This window comes from Natator depressus, chromosome 18 (genome assembly GCF_965152275.1).
Source record: "Natator depressus isolate rNatDep1 chromosome 18, rNatDep2.hap1, whole genome shotgun sequence".
NCBI classification, from domain to species: Eukaryota; Metazoa; Chordata; order Testudines; family Cheloniidae; genus Natator; species Natator depressus.
In genome coordinates, this window is record NC_134251.1 from 17,019,993 (window position 1) to 17,038,130 (window position 18,138).

General features: G+C 45.7%; 1 protein-coding gene across 6 annotated transcripts in view; it reads left to right on the forward strand.

The window, feature by feature from the left end:
• The window catches only part of MIB2 (MIB E3 ubiquitin protein ligase 2), a 107,979-nt gene that overhangs the window by 27,174 nt on the left and 62,667 nt on the right, over positions 1 to 18,138 (forward strand). For all 6 annotated transcript variants that reach the window (XM_074975165.1, XM_074975166.1, XM_074975164.1 and 3 more), the window contains exons 2-3: positions 9,620 to 9,938; positions 13,522 to 13,693. In XM_074975165.1, coding sequence (XP_074831266.1) covers positions 9,692 to 9,938; positions 13,522 to 13,693 — 419 coding nt within the window. In that variant the 5' untranslated portion in view covers positions 9,620 to 9,691. The remainder of the gene's footprint in view (positions 1 to 9,619; positions 9,939 to 13,521; positions 13,694 to 18,138) is intronic.

Below are 18,138 nucleotides of genomic sequence, written 5' to 3' on the forward strand. Positions count from 1 at the left end.
AGCCATTGTTTTTCTGAATGAGAAGGATTTGAAAGCATTCGAGTGGATCTGTAAATGGAGACATTTTGTTCCTTTAATTTTGCCTGCATAAAAATGGTTTTTCATGGTTTCTTTCACAGCTCGCCATCCATTTGACCAATAATGCAAAGGGCATTCTGGAGCACCGGGGGCTGCCATAGTGCCAGCATTTCCTTTCCTCTTGGGTTTGCACTCCTGCTGGGTTAATAAGACGAGCACATGTCATACTTTTCTGGGGGGAGCAGGGAGAGGAATAATAAACCAGCCCTAAATCGCCTCTCTGGGGATCAGCGTGGGAGCGGGTCATGGCTGATAGGTCATGAAAATTGCACGGCCTGCAGTCTGTAATTAGAATGCATCCTCTCCTGCATGTGGCTTGCTGTGATGGACGGTGTGGGCCTCTGGCTGCAAAGGTTGTCCTCGCAAAGGCCACCGTTCCTTAGTGTGGAGATAATCATCCGTCAAGGCCTTACTCTCTCGTGTGTATCTAGTTTGGGCCTTGCAGAAGTCTGTAGAAGGGTCTTGAATGCAGGAAAGGTGAGGGCATGGCAAACGGATGGGAAGGTGTTCGATGGGTAGGTGATAGCATCTGGAGTGGGGGGAGAGGCGGATGGGAATGGGGAAAGGAGACTTAACAGGGTGACGGAGGAGGGTGTGTGTGTGTGTCTGTGAGAGAGAGAGAGAGACCTAAGAGATGAGAGGGAGGCTGGAGTGGTATTTTGTGGGGCTTTGTAAAGGTTGGGGTATATGTACAGTGGAAACACAAACCCCACAACAGCAAGTCTCAGACCCCGGGTCCGCTGGCGCAGGCACCTAGGCTAAAAATAGCAGTGTAGATGTTCGGGAGCGGGCTGAAGCCTCGGCTCTGAGCACCTCCCCCCCTTCTTGGGTTTCAGCCTGAGCCTGGACGTCTACCCAGGTATTTTTAGCCCCATGGCGTAAGCCCCAAGAGCCCGAGTCAGTCGACCTGGGCTCTGAGGCTCGCTGCCTTGGATCTTTTTTTTTCCCCCCCAGTGTGGACAAACCCATGAAACACGATGGACAGTCGGTTCCACGTGAACCGATATGTCCCCTTCCCTGCTGCTGTGTATCCCCACCCTGCAGTGAGTTCTTCGTGAGCACCCGTATGGCGCTCATCACAGGATCGAGGCCTTTGCTTCCAGGAATTATTTCGGGGAAGTCCTGCAGCCTGTGTTTTGCAGGAGATCCGGTTCGATGGCCGTAGTGGTCCCTGCTGGCCTTAGAGCCTATTGGCCAGAAGAGGGGAGATCATTCCACAGGACTTGCCAAGCGGCTGTGATGCGTGTTTGTGTCTAAAGAGCATGTGTGATATCGGGGAAAAATTGGTTATACAAACAAATCAAGTGGAATGGGACAGGTAAAATGAGAACACGATGGAAAGGCTGTGGTGTGTCTGAAACCATGAAGTGATGCTGCAGCCACTTGAGCTGCTTGTTTGTATGTTTCCTGTTTAGTTTATTTTTTTTCAAACCTCACTTCTATTTTTACGATTGTGCCAGATGTTCGCTGAATTAGTGCTGCATGTTTAAACAGAGCAGCGACTGGATCATTAAACACGTTTTTGAAATAGTCCGGTGTTGGGGCAGTTATAATTAGGACAGTGTGCAGACAATTTATGTAACTTGATGGAAAAAGCAGAAGGCTCTGTTTTTGGTTTGCAAAGGATTTGATCTAAAGGATGGGAGTCAGGGGGTGGAGGGAGAGGACTCCTCATACTCTGGCATATAGATGCCTACAGCAGCTGTCAGTAGTCCAGAGAGCCCCAAGGTGTTTGTTCTGCTGGTACTGTGTGTTTGGTAACACGGGGAATTGCAGTGGTGATTAGCAAGCAGGACAGCAATATGGATTCTTTTGGCATGCCTGGGAACCCTGCCACCCCCACGTCAAAGACAACTGAAAAGCCACGGAGCCATCACCTGAATTCTCTTGTGTGGTCTCCATCTCCTCCCTTGCAGCACTGGAGTTGAGAGGCTGCTGCTAATGCGGATGGTGGATTGTGAATCTCATTTGTCCATGCTCTGAAGGGGAAGCGGCTATTCCCACCCCCACCCAAAAGTCTGTCTCCCACCAGAGCCAGGCAGCTGAGAATAAGTTATTTTTAGGGCTGTTGATTAAAAAAAACGTAATTGCGATTAATCGCACTGTTCTACAATAAAATAGCAATTGAAATTTGTTAAATATTTTTGGATGTTTTCTACATTTTCAAATATATCGATTTCAGCACAGGATACAAAGTATACAGTGCTCATTTTATATTTTTTATTACGAATATTTGCACTGTAAAAATGATCAACAAAAGAAATAGTATTTGTCAGCTTACCTCATACAAGTACTGTAGTGCAATCTCTTTATCATGAAAGTTGAACTTACAAATTTAGTATTATGTACAAAAAACCCTGCATTCAAAAATAAAACAATGTCAAACTTTAGAGCCTACAAGTCCAATCAGTCCTACTTCTTGTTCAGCCAATTGTTAAGCGAAACAAGTTTGTTTACACTTACAGGAGACAATGCTGCCCACTTCTTAATTACAAGGTCACCTGAAAGTGAGGACAGGGGTTCGCATGGCACTGTTGTAGCTGGCATTGCAAGATATTTATTTCTTTTGTTGATCATTTTTACAGTGCAAATATTTGTAATAAAAAATAATATAAAGTGAGCACTGTACACGTCGTATTCTGTGTTGTAATTCAATATATTTGAAAATGTAGAAAACATCCAAAAAATGTAAATAAATGGTATTCTATTATTGTTTAGCAGTGCGATTAATTGTGATTAATCGCTTGACAGCCCTAGATTTTTTTTTTCCCCCCCTCAGCCTCCTCCAGTTCAGATTTCATTGTAAAGGCTAGTAATAGAGGTCTGGATTAAGCTGTGCGTTAGATTAGGTAGCCAGACGTTTAAACTCTGTCAAGTGGAACTGTAAGAGTCCATGATTTAGCAGTCTCTTCCATCTGCCAACTTCTAAGCCACAAGATGGATGGATGCTATAAATATATCTAGCTACTAGGCTCTGATCCTGTCTGACATGTCCCAGGCTTCTAGCCGGACCATGCTTTTGGGATCTTAGTAAACTATATCAGAGGGAACAAATCCAGAAATGTCTCTTAGGAGGAGCGAATGGCCTAGATGACCTATAAGGGCTCTCCATGAAGTGGTGCTCTCCCTCCCTTCTTGTTGTCAGGCATGGCTCTAATGCTGTGTCACCCTCTGTTCAGGGGCTGAAACCCTGCATTATGAGTTGGGGTCATTACTGCTGAGCTATGCAGGTCTGTGGGTTTAACTGTCTCCAACCAGTGTCTAAAGGGTGTGGGATGTCTCTGGCCGGAGAAGGTCTTGGAGTGAAACTCTAGAAATGGCCAATCTGAGGGAAGAAGCTTAGACGGTTCCTATTTTTCAGTTACTGGTAAGTCTCAAACCTCAATGAGGGGCGAGTTTGGACATTAATGCTGGGATAGTTGATGGGTTATGGACTTGGTCAATGCATAGAGATGGAATAAGATTTGTATCCTATCTATTTTAATTCTTAAACCAAATCCTCTCACTTCAGAATTTCCAAAGCTGGTTTGATTTCACAGTTGATGCAGCGATGATTATTACAAATCTTCCTGCTAATAGCATTGCACGCTGGAGAGTCCAGGTGTTTCTTTAGCAGAGTTCCTTCACAGTTCAATGGCTGGGCGGCAAAATCAAAACTTGTGCAGGATACACCTGTGTGTGTCTGTGTTTGTGTGTTAAATCACTGAATCATCGAAACTTGTCTCTGAGAAGGGAGTTTTGCAAAAATTAAAACTTAATCTCAAATTATCTTTATATACAGCTTCCCTGTCCTGGCCATGCACGCATGTTCTTATGTCTTCTTAAACACGAGGAAGCAAGAAGAACTAAGGCCTCCTCTACCTTCCCTTTTCTCCCCGATCAAAGCAAATATAAGAGAGAGGCTCAGTGGTGTACATGGGGAAAATATGTTTGCATTGCCCTCCTGGCCCGCTAGGTTACAAAACAAAAGAGTGGCTGAGATCCAGAGGTGGCTGCTTAGCTGTGGTAGGGGAAGTGAGTGCTGAGTATGTTCACGGATTGTGACCTGCTTTGGGATGCAAAATGGCTGCAAAGAACATGCTCTTTGAACTGTGTTTGCACCATATTTAGGGAAGGGGAGAAAACACTTCCTCCTCCCAAAGGTTGAACTCTAAACTGAAATTAAGATGTGCCCTGGCCAGTGGGGCCCCTCTTGTAAATAACAAATAGCTTGTAATTTAATGCTGGTATGGTGTGATCATACTAAATGAGTTAGCAGAGTTTGTTTCCTACCTAATTATGGAATAATCTTGAGTGGCTGACCAGAAGCAACAGACAGACAGTACAGAGCGAAGAAATGTTTTAAAAATCCAGCAGTAAATCACTGCATGGGATGGAGTGTGATCTAGTAGTTACCTCAGAGGTCCACACTCAGTTCTACACCTGATTCAGTGTGTAATTATGGACAAGTCATTTCTCTCCTTTGGTTTTCCATCTGTAGTATGGGAAGGGGATGATGATAATAGTGAGCTAGCTCCCCAGGGGCTTAATTCATTAATGTTTGTAAAGCCCATCGAGATCCAGGCTTTGAAAGCGCTGTAGAGCAGCAAAGCACTAATAAATCATCTCCGTGCAAGTGTACGAAACCAGCGGGCAGCTGGAGTGTATGTGAATGAACACTGATGTTGCCGCATCTGCCCTTTAATAGCCCTGTGAGTGGGAGGATCTGGATATTTCCTTACCAGACTTTTATTGACAAAATACTGGAGATGATATTGACATTGGAGAGAGGCCAGGACAGAGCTATATCAACAGGTAGGTTGGTAATCTCTGTGGGGGAGGGCCAGACAGGGAGTGCAGATGCTCGGGGATGAGTCTGTATTGCTGGGTCATGGCAGTTCCCTCTTCTCTGAGCATAATCGACAGTGGCCCTTTAGGTTCAGCCTAGCAGCTTCAGAAGTGGTTTGTTTTCGTATTTGACACATGAACCTTTCTCAGACATATGTGAAAGAAATGAGCAAGAAACATTTTGATCTAGTGCCAAGAACAGTATGCAGAGAATCCTGAAATGCAGTTAAGATCCTCGGTTTGTTTGTCTGGCTTAGTGTATGACTCTTTATTCCCACCACATCTTTTCACTTCCACCACGTAGGACAAAAAAAAGAAAAAGAAACTTGAAAGCTGAGGGGTGGCTATAGCAGCGGCAGAGTGTGTTGCCTTCGAAGTCTGGTGCTGCACTTTTGCTGTCAGGCTTGGGGCACGATTCCACAAGATGGAAAGCGCCCTCACTTCCCACTGGAATCACCGGAAGATGCTCAGCACCTTGCAGGATTGGACATCTAGATGGAGGGCTGTCATGGGGAGATGGGTCCAGCCTCAGCTGTGACACACTTAGCTCGCCTCCCAAGGTGGAGAAAATGAATAAAGGCAGGTCATGGGGCTATATCAGGCTTCTGGGGTGGAGGTAGGACAGAAGCCAGCTGGCTAGGAGGTGGACTGCAGGTAGGAAGCCTTGGGGAGTCTCTGCTTGCTGGAGAGAGACTCAAAGGAGCCCAGGCTGGGCTATGGCGTGAGAGCAGAAGGTGGATAGACTATCTTGAGAAGATAGACCAGAAGAAGGGGGTGTGTTCATCTTGAGACTGGTGCCAAAGACTTTATCTTGCGTTTAGTCTGGACTAAGTATCACCTACAATAAATACTAACTAGCAGAAATTACAAGGAACACGATGGTCAAATGGATGAATGTTTGTGTGATATGCAGTATTGTAACGTTACTCATTGCGGGAATTCCTCTTTAATATCAGAAATAATACAGAATCCATTTTAATCTCTATTTTTAGTTCACATAAATGGCAATGCAAAAACATTTCCTATCCTTGCAGCCATTTTTATTCTGGCCCCATCATTCTGCAGCGTATCTCTAACCACCTGCCTCTAAAAGGGCTTAGTTTCAAGTGACAATTCATGGCAAATGTCATTTATGAACATTGAGGGCCGAATGGGAGCTGTTTCAACAGCATCTGAAAGCAGAATTTAGCTCTCTTTAGTACTTCATTCAGAAATACAAAGATCTTTAGGAAGAGACTGAATGACCTATTAGGATTTAAAAAAAAAACATTAAGCTATAAGCCAAAGAATACAATTTTCACCTCAATGACAACTCCTATGTCACTTTTGAAAAGCACTTGGGAGTCTGTTTCATTGACTTTCTATGGGACTTAGCTCCTAAGTCAATGAGGTCCTTTTCGAAAACTTTACCCTATATTTTAAATAAAAGTATTTCTTCAAATCACAGAAATGGGGGGGGGGTTCCCTGACTTTTCTGATGAAAGACTGTTCACTAATCATTTAACCAAGACTGACAAATGTAATCCCCTTTTAAGAGCAGGATTTTTACTCTTGTTTCAGAAGAAAGGTTATTGCTTAAGCAATCTACTGAACTGACTAAAGTTTGACGTTAGTGAATGGGACAGGGATGTAATTGCAAACTATAATCCCTCATTGTCCTCTAGTTGGAAACCAAAATAGCCATGTTAGTGTTAATAAGTTGCTGTTAAAATTTAAAATCCCAGCAACATCTTTCTCTCTCTCTCTCTCTCTCTGGGTGAATATTATTTATTTCTAATTTTCATCCATCTCCAGCTCAGGACAAATCTGTCTTACTGGAGAAACACAGTGAATGTCTTAAAGAAAATCAGAGGCTTCGTGGATCCTCAAAAAGAAAAGGAGGACTTGTGGCACCTTAGAGACTAACAAATTTATTTGAGCATAAGCTTTCGTGAGCTACAGCTCACTTCATCGGATGCAAGATTGGATACAGACTAACACAGCTGCTACTCTGAAACCTGTCTTCATGGATCCTGTATGTGCAAAAGATCGGTGAATAATATTAACGCAGTATTTGGGAGGGAATGAGTGTTGGGGTACTGAATGGCTGGGGGAGACCAGGAATAGGCAGGAACTAGATTGATTTAGGGATTTGGGGATAGGCTAGAGATTCCTTCACCTCTGGATCACCAGTTCAAATCTAGCTAGCATCAGTAGCGGCAGGAGGTTGTTACCATCTGATGGTTATTCGACCTGCATGAAATGGGTTTCTTTAATCTCAGTTCTGTTCCCAGTGGACAGGTATTCTTGCAAAAACAACCATGGCAGTTGAAACTAATTGATGACCTTTGTGGCAGCCTGAAAATAGCTTGGCTCCAGACCGCATGACCTCCATCCCTTAACTTGCTGCATTTTTTTTTTTAAATAAATTGTGACCTCAGCATTCTTTTCTGCCATGACAAGCAGCCAGCCCTAGCTGTGACATACTTTCCCTCCAGGCTGCCCTGACTTGCTGATGGCTCATCCATCAAAGACGAAGCTTACTTTTTAAATGTTGCTGAGTGTGGCTTTTCAAAGGCTAAGGCTTTGGGTTGTCTTCACCCCACCCCCACCATATTTTAAAATGAAAACTATTTATAGGGGTGCGGGTCTGATCTTAGACCTGTTAACCAAGACAGGGACTCTGATTTAATGTGTGAAAGCAGTACAGTTTATGTGCATGTTCCCTCTTTAAAATGTTACCGGTGGGGATGATGCTTCTGTGCCTGGTTTCTCGTTTGATCATGACTCGCTGATTGTGTTGAGGGTTGAGCCCTGTGAATTGGACTGTTTAACGCTTGCTGTGGATATTGACACACCTCCCTGTAACAGGCTATAACTCTTCCCTGCACTCTTTTTGTCTTGGGATTGATCTTATAGATAAGTAGGAATGAAAGCCACATGAATCCTTGCAGTGCGTTCTAGGCTTCCTTCTCAATATACTTTTGCAGTGTTCTGACACACTGTTATTTCCCAGAAACTTTTGCTACAGTCTCCTTTAGTGTTTCCATAGTCTACAGAACTACAGTTTGCTTTCCGGTCTTCTGAAGATGACCTAAATGTAAATGCTTGAATGACTGAATTCTCGACCAATGGAGGAGTGGAGGATAGATTTTGAAAGGCCTTTATTAGTTGGTAACCATAGTGAAGATAAATAGTTTGAACACCTTTTGGTGAAACCTCTATAATACGGAAATGAACTGGGTAGTGTATGAGCACTGCTGCCCTCTAGTGTTGGAATCAGGACTGCTGAACTATGTGTCATGGGGCCTATACTGATAGCAACTAAAGGAAGCTTGGTGGTCCAACTTGGTGGTCCCACTGGACCAACTCCTTCCAACCCCCAAATACATCCCTTCCCCTCCTCTCTCCAGCAGACCTGTTCTACCAAAAGGAATCCTCCAAGCAGTGTGACCTTGCATATACGGTGTGTGTGTGCGGTCACGCTGTGCAGGGGACACCATTTTGTAGAGCGCCTATTTCAGTAGGTAGATTGCGGCGGTGCCCTATGATGAGCTCCCGACCCACAGCACTGAAAATGTTGGACCTTGGCAGGGGCCTGTACTTTTGGAGGAAGATGATCTGTGCTCCGTTCATGATGAAAAGCGGGAAGTTCTAAGTTTGCCCTGGCATGCAGCATACCTATAACCATAAAATCTTAGCTGGCTGCAAATTGGTTACGATACCAACCAGATCTGGGATACCAGTGCGATAAGGAAAGATTAAAATGACCCTGCAGCTCCTGTAACGAAACGCAAGCTGCTGCACAGACACTACACCAGATCATGGTGTGTGGAATGGAAGAGCGAAGCACAAATTGGAGTTGGCTTTGTTCATAGCCCTGTCGCGATCAGAGCTGTGCAACATGCTCCCAAAGAAGGAACTCCTTTGAATTTCTGGGTTTTATTGTACACTCTAAACTGGGCTCGTGGACACTGTTGTGGGCCCAGTTTTCAGGAGAGGTGGGGAAGGAGGCAGTTTTCTGTGAAAGCAGGTGAAATTTGGCTGTTTCAAATGTCTTTTTGGTTTAACCCCAGGCTGAGGCCATAGTGGTAGGGAGCAGAGTTCCTCAAACAGAAGTGTCTGCACACATCCATGTGATGAAACCTCTGTGGTGGGAACCAGCATTGGTAACAGGACCCTAGTTGGTGGGGAAGAGAAGCCTTTTTCCTTCCTTTCATTTCCTCCAGCTTCTCACGCCGGGGGAACATTATGGATGGGACAGATGTTCATAACAGAGCACTATGTGAGTAGATGTAGTTTTGTTTGAGGGCCTGAGGAAAGAGCTAAGATCCATACCAATTTAAATGCTGAAATTGTTGTCAGCTTGGGTGAAATCCTGGACCCACTGATGTCTGGGAGATTTTTCCATTCCCTTCGATGGAACCAGGGTTTCACACCCTGTCTGCAAGGGAGAGAATTTTATTTGAAGTTCCAGGATGTTCTTCTGTAGTATAACACCTTGCTACCCAAAGCAGCTCTCAGCCATTTTGGTGCAGGGGGAATCTGAATTGACCAAAGATGACCTGTTGGGTTTGAGTTACTTGAGCAGAAAATGCAGAATCTAGAAAAACATTAATTCAGTGAGCCCTTGTAGGCCTAGTTTGTTTAGCCAAAATGATTTACACGTGCACCTTGCTGTGAAAGTCTTGTGCCTTGCTGTACAATGTGTCTTAACTGTGTGCTTTCTTACTAGGTGTGCTGGGCACACTGCTCCCTCCGTCTTGCCTTTGAGATTCCCTGCCAGTGAGGGCCACCGTACAGCGTGATGGACTTGGACCCATATGCAAGCATGCAGGTCGGGATGCGGGTGGTCCGCGGAATTGACTGGAAATGGGGCAATCAGGACAACGGCGAAGGGAACGTTGGGACTGTAGTTGAGATTGGCCGGCAAGGCAGCCCAACAACACCGGATAGGACTGTGGTGGTCCAGTGGGATCAAGGGACCAGAACCAATTATCGGACTGGATTCCAAGGAGCCTATGACCTTCTTCTGTACGATAATGCACAAATAGGTAAGGCCAATGAAATATTAGTTGGACATTGACAAGAGGTGCAGCCATGTATTTCAGTAAAGCTTTCTGTTTTAGCATACACAATGTCTGGCTCAAATGACAGCCATCCTCTCCATCTCCAGGTCTCGGAGCTGCTAGGGAGACTCGGTATGGGTGTAGATTGGGAGCCAGGAATTCCGGCATACGAATTCTGGGACACGGGAGGGGGGGAATCACTAAATATGTGTCCGTTGATTCATTTGTAAAAGGAAGATAATACTTCTCTGCGTGTATTCGTTAGTGTTAGCACTTTCCATTTTCAGAGTGCTGGGCAAGGTACCAGTATCATGGGAGGTTAAATATCGTCAGAGACAGCATGTGAACTAGGCTGCCACGGTAGTAGCCATACGTGCCCAACAAGTCACCTGGGTCTTCGTCAAACATTCTGTCCCCCGCTCTTGGCTCATTGTCTTTTCACGCCTTTAAATATTCTCACATTTAGAATGACAGAGCACAACTGCCCAGCGCTTTCACCTAAACAACAATATTTTTTTTTAAGGGGTAGTGGGGAAAAGATAAACCTCAGCTACTTAAAAAGTAGAGGCTGGTCTGAAGCCAAACCCCAGATCCAAGCAGCCCTAGGACTTTGGGAAAGGTCTGACCCCAGGCCAGATGTAGCTTCTGGATTCAGCGGGTGCACTGTACTAAACTCTGTTGTAAATTCATGGGGCGCAGCCTAAAATCCATAGGTCAGCGTCATCCCCCTTCACCTCCTCGCCCCACCAAGGGGGGCGCTGACCACCCTCCATCCCAGCAACCCTAATCCTGGCCTGGTGTGGAGGGGAGCTGGAGAGTGATCCTGCCCCACACTCACCCGGCAGCAGTGGCTCCTGTTCCATTGGGCTGGGCCCAGCTCCCGGTATTGTGACCTTACACAAGGAGCTGCAGTACCAGTGGGCTTTGCCCTCATAAATATCATTAATATGAACCTGCAGATACCTATCCATGAAGTATAAAAAAATCCATTGTCTTTGCACCCTCGTTTTTGCTTTCTGTGGGTACTGTTGAAACCATGCTAAAGCTATCCTTGCTGACAGACTCAAACTTTGCAGCTCAGAACCAACTCTAAAGAAAAGCAGTTTAATTTCCATCACCTTTGTGTTTGACTCCAACAGCTTGAAAATTGCACTAGCCCAAAGTCTAGGACTGGCAAAATGCCTACAAAACTTACTGCTAGATCTGAGATACCATTACATGGTTTGATAGATACCTTGTACGTTTCTGGGGCCAGATGTGGATGCTTTATATCATTTGAATGCCAGGTATCAGCCTAAAATTTCTCTGATTTATTCTGCTTTGCAGTTGAATTTTGATGCGACTTTTAGCAGCTATTGTCCTGAGAACCCTGAAGCCAGAAACCAATGCTTTATACTATTGGGAAGCAGAGACTCAAGGCTGCTTTCAGATGTAATATAAACTATTTGGGTCAAATTCTGCCTGCAATGTAAATCCAGAATGTTTTACTCAAAGTTAGAGTTGCTCCGGACTTGCACCAGGAGAGCTGAGCAGAGAAGTTGACCCCCTGATCTCTAATGCAAGCAGTTAGAGAGATGCCGAACATATGTAGGAAACTATTGCAAAGGATTGTGGGAACAAATTTTCAGATATGGGTGCCTGAGGTATGTAGGCACCAAAATAAAAATGCCCCTGATTTTCATAGTTGCTGTGTAATCCCAGATCCCTCGGGAGCTAAGAAAATTAAGCCTCTCCTGTTTAGGAGACTCACTCTAAGCAGCCAGAATTGAACATTTCGGCATAGTTTTACCAATGTTGCTGGGTCATGTAAACGATTTCCAATATTCTTGGGCCAGTGATCAGAAGGATGTAAGGGAGGGATCCACTTGTGACTGCTTTGGGTCCCTGATTTTAAATTGTTATTAATGAAATCTGAGAGGAGACTGGTGTCTGGAGATGGAGAATTCCTGTTTTAATGAATTACTCCTGGGTTTTGTGTGCATCTGTGATCGGAGAATAAAGGGAAATACATTTTGATAAAGCAATTGATGTATTTATTAAAGATTTTCATTGGTGAGCAGAAAAAACTGCTCTGAAGAAAATCAAAAGTTGCTCCCATGTAACATTTTAATGAAGCATTTGAGTTCATTTGCTTTATTCTTCTGTCGCAAGAGCATGAAAAAGGCACTGAAAGCAGCCATTAACCGCTAATCCAGAGTAAATGGGAGGTGCTCCCATACAGATGCTCACTGAGCTTCCGAGGCCCCTTTTCTTGTTGAGACTTCGCATCTTAAACCATTATTAAAACTTCATTTTCAAAGTAACCCTCCCCATGAATGCAGAACAAGCTCCCCAGTACTGTGTGCACTGCTGCTGCTTAGTTATGTTTCAAATTCTCTGAGACACGTGTTCAACATCAGAAGGGCTGAAAAGCGAGAACCGTTCCATAGGAAAGCTTCCCAAGCAGTCTCACTGGAGTGGTGCTTGGGCTGGGGCGTGAGTGCTGGGTTGTCAGTGGCTGCGGGAAAGATCATGCGTTTTCGTGGGGAGCGCTCTGATCTGAAACCCTTTCTGCTTCGTGTGCCAGGCTGAGCCATTAGCCTAATCCTCCTCCTGCAGAGGCTGGCGAGGCGTGGCTAGGTTCGGTCAGGCAAGCCGACGTGGAGGAAGCAGGAAGAACGGGCCGCTTTATTTTGTTGCTGCTCTTCTTAGGAGCAGCTCTAAGCATGAGCTGGGTAGGCAGCCACCTAGGGCATTGATGGCTAAGGTTTGCCAAAAGGTGAGATTCCCCAAACCCATAGAGTGTCAGTGGGATCCGAGTGCTTAACTCTCCTGGGCGTGTCTGGAAATCCCAGCCCAGTTTTCAAGGCTGGGGGGCACCATGCTGCTTAAGCACTGCTGCAGAAAAGCTTTCTGCTTCTTCCTCCAGCCTTGAGGGGTGGCTTGTGACGCCAGCTGGCCAGGAGTCAGTCTGTGTGGACTCTGCCGGTGTAACATTTCCTAACAATAAAACAATAAACAGTCCAACTTATTCTCTGTGCAGGGTGTGGGTAGGAAGGTGAAATGGGAACTTCAGATCCTCTTGTACAGGAACCTGCTGAAAGTGGTTCACAACAGTACAGCACTCGGAGTACCCTCTAAGTCAGGGGTTCTCAAACTTCATTGTACTCCGACCCCCTTCTGACAACAACAATTACTACACGACCCTGGGAAGGAGGGCTGAAGACCGAGCCCTTCCACCCCGGGCAGGGGGGCCGAAGCCTGAACCCCGCCCCCTTGGGGAGGGCGAAGCCAAAGTTTGAGGGCTTCAGCGCTGGGTGGGTGGAGGCTGTAACCTGAGCCCCACTGCCCAGGTCTGAAGCCTTCAGGCTTTGGCTTCAGCCCTGGGCGGTGGGGCTTGGACTTCTGGCTTCAGCCCCAGACCCCAGCAAGTCTAATGCCGGCCCTGACAACCCCACTCAAACAGGGTCACGACGCGCTTTTGGGTCCCAACCCACAGTTTGAGAACTGCGGCTCTAAGTAATGCCATCTGAGCTCTGTCCAGTACATTCAGCCTCTGATGGGTTGTGTGTGTATTTGGATTTTTTAGGTGTGCGCCATCCCAACATCATCTGCGATTGTTGCAAGAAGCACGGGATCAGAGGCATGCGGTGGAAGTGCAAGGTGTGCTTTGATTATGACTTGTGTACGCAGTGTTACATGAACAACAAGCACGACACCTCCCACGCCTTTGAGCGCTACGAGACTGCCCACTCACGACCGTAAGTCCTTGGCTGCTCGCCAGATGATGAAAGTTAACCATGTTGAGTTGTGAAAGTCCCAGGGAGCTGTTTGGGGAGCTTTGCGGAAGAGTGTGAGGCTTGCGCCTGTATTCTTGTCAGTAGGATTGGTTGGGGAAAAGAAAAGTTTTTGTTTGTTTTAAAATACATGTAATTTATTGAAACATTTCTGGATTTTGGGAAAAAAAAACCCAGAATTTTCATGAAAAAGTCCTGTTAAATGTTCAGTGTTTCTGCCAAAAATTTGCTTGACTTTTTAGACCAAAACAAACTTGAAATATGTAAACTTTCAACCAGCTCTGCTATTTGGGATCTCGCACTGTACTCTTGTCTAACCGCTGAGTGTCTGTGGGTAGTTCCGTTGCCTGCAAGAGTTCCAGAATCAGGCCCACACTCTGTACTGCCTCTTTAACAGCAAAGGGCCCCTGGATTAACTCTGTACTCTGTGCTGGAGCCATCTTTTTAGCATTTACAGAGACGTCTAGTGTTTCTGGAGAAATGTTCACAATTATGTTATTTATCAAGCATCCAAAGGTATACCAGGCTGTTCTCATTGATGTCCACGACTGTTGCTGTAACTTGTAACAGGCAGACAATGCAAGGCCCAACTGCTGGGTGTATGCTGTCATGGGGAACAGACTTCCAGCTCTGTCACAGTCTCTCTGTGCCACCTTGGAAGTGTCACTTAGCCTCTCTGAATCTCTACTATCCAGCTGTGAAAAGGAGATTTTAATACTGACCTATTGCTGTACAGAGGATGTCTTGAGTCTTAATGTTTGCAGAGCCTTGGATGACTTGCCCATGGATGTATGGGTACAGACTGCCAGATTAGGGAGAAGAACCCCGGAGTCCTGGCTCTCTCATCTCCTTCGCCCCTCTCTCCATAGCACCCCTTCTTTCTAACCACTAGATCTCATTGTCTATGCAATTCCTCTTCACTTATATAGTGGAATGCAGTTCCTGATTGTCTATAATGCAGCACACAGTGTTTATAAAAACTGTTGCTTTTGGGATTCGGGGTGGGAGGAAAAGCAGTCATTCACAACAGTCCTTCACCACCTCCCAGTTTTCTCTCCAAACTTCAACCTCTCCTCTTCCCTGTCTTGTGCTGCATGAGCCACCCAGCACTTGGGATGAGTCCGCTGAGCTTGCAGTAGCTAAGCCTGGAGTTTGAGGTATAACTCTGAGTGTACTTGGATCCTGCCAGTTTGTCCCAGACACTACCTGGTAGGTCTGTCTACACCAGTGCTAAACTGGAGTAAATCATTACTGTTCTGAGTTGATAGGCTTTTACCCAGACTTCACAGTGATGTAAATGGTTACACAGGTGGCAGGGCAATGGAGAGAGAATCTGGCCTCTGGTGTGTGAATCGTGTTTGTTTAGTGAGGGAAGTAATGTCGAAGGAATGCAGAGGGCCTGATCATGGGTGAGCTGTAGAGAGGAAGAGTGCAGGGGATGTCCTTCGGTAGGCATTACGATAATACAAATAGTAAATCCCTAGTGCATCAGTGCCACCGAAGGCCTTTCCATGGCCTTCATTTACACTAGTATCAGAGTTCCTCACAAACTTCAACATAGTTATTCTCGCAACAGTCCTACAGGGCAGGGCTGGTGTCCCCATTGTACAGATGGGGAGCTGAGCGATGATGCGACTTACCCGTGGTGTCAAGGAAAGCCTGAGGTGGAGCAAGGATGTGAACCCAGATTATCAGCTAGTGCCCTAACGATTAGGCCATCCTTCCTCTCTGACTGCAAAGCTTTGAGGGGCACAAGACGCCGAGGCTGTCAGTAGGATAGCAGGTGGGGTGCTAGCAGTCTGACCTGTAGCTGAATTCCATAATCCTTTTTGGATGAGTATTTGCCCTGGTGAGCCAGGTACCCTCTCCTGCCCCCTTGAAAGACACGTTTGCAAAATCTTTTCTCCTTCATGTCAGTGCAAACGTTTTATTATATTGGGTGTTTTTTTAAAGATTAAGGCCTCCTGGTATGTTACGCAATCGACACATAGGTGACTTACTGTACCCCCTTCCCTTGCGTGGGAGTGACTCCCATTGGAGTTAATGGAAGTTCTGTTTGTGGAATTGAATCAGCATGGACGCTGTTCAGAGTTCTAGCAAAATGATGCAAATCATTTGCTATTCTGTCGAAGAAGACTGTCTGTCTGAGCCTTGCGGCTTGTGTTATCCATTAAGATTAGAACATTTCTCGCGGTTGCATTAATATGACAATCCAACCAGATAACATTGTGAAATGAGCTTTGGGATTCCTGCAATGCGTTCTCTCTCAACATAAAATAATTAGTCTCTTGCAATGCTACAGAGAAGTAATCATTCATCCCATTCAGCAGAGTGGTTTAGAGCTTAGCCGTTAAGTTGCATGATCCCAAGTCCAAAAACAATTACTGTAAATGGCTGTGCTGACACATGTCAACTTCAGCGCTCCAATTCCCATGGACTTGCAATGATTGCATAGGACACTGCTGTATATACCGTGCATACCTTTCAGTGCCAGCTCTGCCATCCTTTCTGACCCTGATCGGGAACACCCAAGAATAACGCCCTTTTTTTAAATCAAGGTGGCTGCTGGGCAGCTTTCTCCCCAACTCTCCTGTATACAGAACGTGTGGTCTTTTCTGAGGATGCTATATGGGCAAGGAGGCAGATGGATCAGCTTGTCCTCTTAAGGCCACAGTACAATGTGAACCCCTGAGCTGCTGGAATTGGGCAGTGGTGCACAGGGTGCCAATATGAAGCAAACTGCTGGAAGCTGTGCCAATAAAGCTGTTGGACCTGTTCCTGCCTGGTCTGCTTGGATTTACCAAGACAGCACAGGGAGGGGGGCAGTTTTACAGTCTAGTGCATAGAGAGTTGCCTGAGCCAACTCTAACAATCACTTTGGACTGGGCACACGGGTCCTTTTTTTGCACCATACTGAGACAATCTTCTCCCCAAGAAGTCTCAGAACTTTCTCAGGCTTGAGATGAGAGGGTTTTTTGTTTTTTACCCTTTTTCCTGCAATTGTCTTTCTTACGTACAATATTTTTTTTTCCTTCGGAATAGCTTTGCAACAGAGAATGGAGCTAGTGTAATTTCCTGTTTTTTCCACAGGAGTCCTGCCATTGAATGAGAGAGGCCCATTGCATTTTAATTCTGCCAGCAGCTTCCGCTAACTCGTGAAGGTGTAAGATTACCATGAGGTGACTGTGTTTGCTGGTGAACATCCCCAGAATTCAGTTTTTAATCCCAACTTGCCTGTCCATCCCCTGACGCTTGGTTGGAAACGCTCATAGCCAGCCAACAAATGGGGCATTTCAGGCAGCTAGCGGGGGAGTTCCCAGACTTCATATAAATTCATGTTGCTTGTAGTCCTGCTAAATTCATAACTCTTGCAGCCCTCACACAACATGTTGACGAAACTCCTGGTGTGTTCCTCTGGCCAGCTAGCAGCATGGTGGGTGGTGGCCATCTTCTCAGTTCTTCAACAAGCTGGCTTAGCTGGCTTGAAAATCTGGCAATTCGTGTGAAAATGTAGGGTTAAACACTCAGTGAGTGAATGTAAAGCAGGGAATTGCTTCCGGTACATAGGAGGCAAGTGGGAAGCTGGGAGATAGAAGGGTCAGAACAGACAGACTCAGGGGATTGTGGGATAGTATTGATGGACTATTTAAATGTGAACTGGCAACATGAGCTTCAGCTGTGACCTCAATGCAGAGGGAACCAGGCTTGATCAAATGCTATACCAGAATGCTGGCTTGTACATATTCCCCTGAGTCAGCCACTGAGCCCAGATTTGGCCAGGGGGTGGTGCATGTTAGAGAGCTTTGTGTGTGGACATTAGGGGTATTTGGCCATAAACATATGACAGACCCCAGGTATACTGTGCAGTGTAGACACACCCAGACTGATTCCTTCCTGTTTATCTTAACTCACTTTGAAAGTGCATTAAACTGAACAGGAACAAGTCAGTCTTATTCCAGAACAGGAGTAACTGCACTGCGTTAATCAGGAACAACTCTATGTGTAGACAAGTCCTAACTACAGCATTAAGGACTTGCCTTGTCCTCTGAACTCGGTCTGGTTGGGACTCGTACGTTAAGCAGCAGAATTGCAGGTCACTACCTGTTTTGATTGCTACCTCCATAAAACCTGTTCACTCTGCAGTCCAGCCTTCCCTAACACACTCAATTAATCCTATCCTCCTCCTCCCAGTAGTCTGTCAGGCACTTGCATTGTTTTCACAGGATGCGACTACGTTCAGGGGAATATTTGTTATGGTATCGGAGTTATGATGTGTGTTCGGTGGGATATCGGGATTATGAGGGACTTTTTACACCGATATCTCAGGGGACGAGGGTGTTAATCCTGCTTCTATTGAACCCAAAGACAAAACTCCCATTGATTTCAGTGGGATAGCACCATTTGCAAGC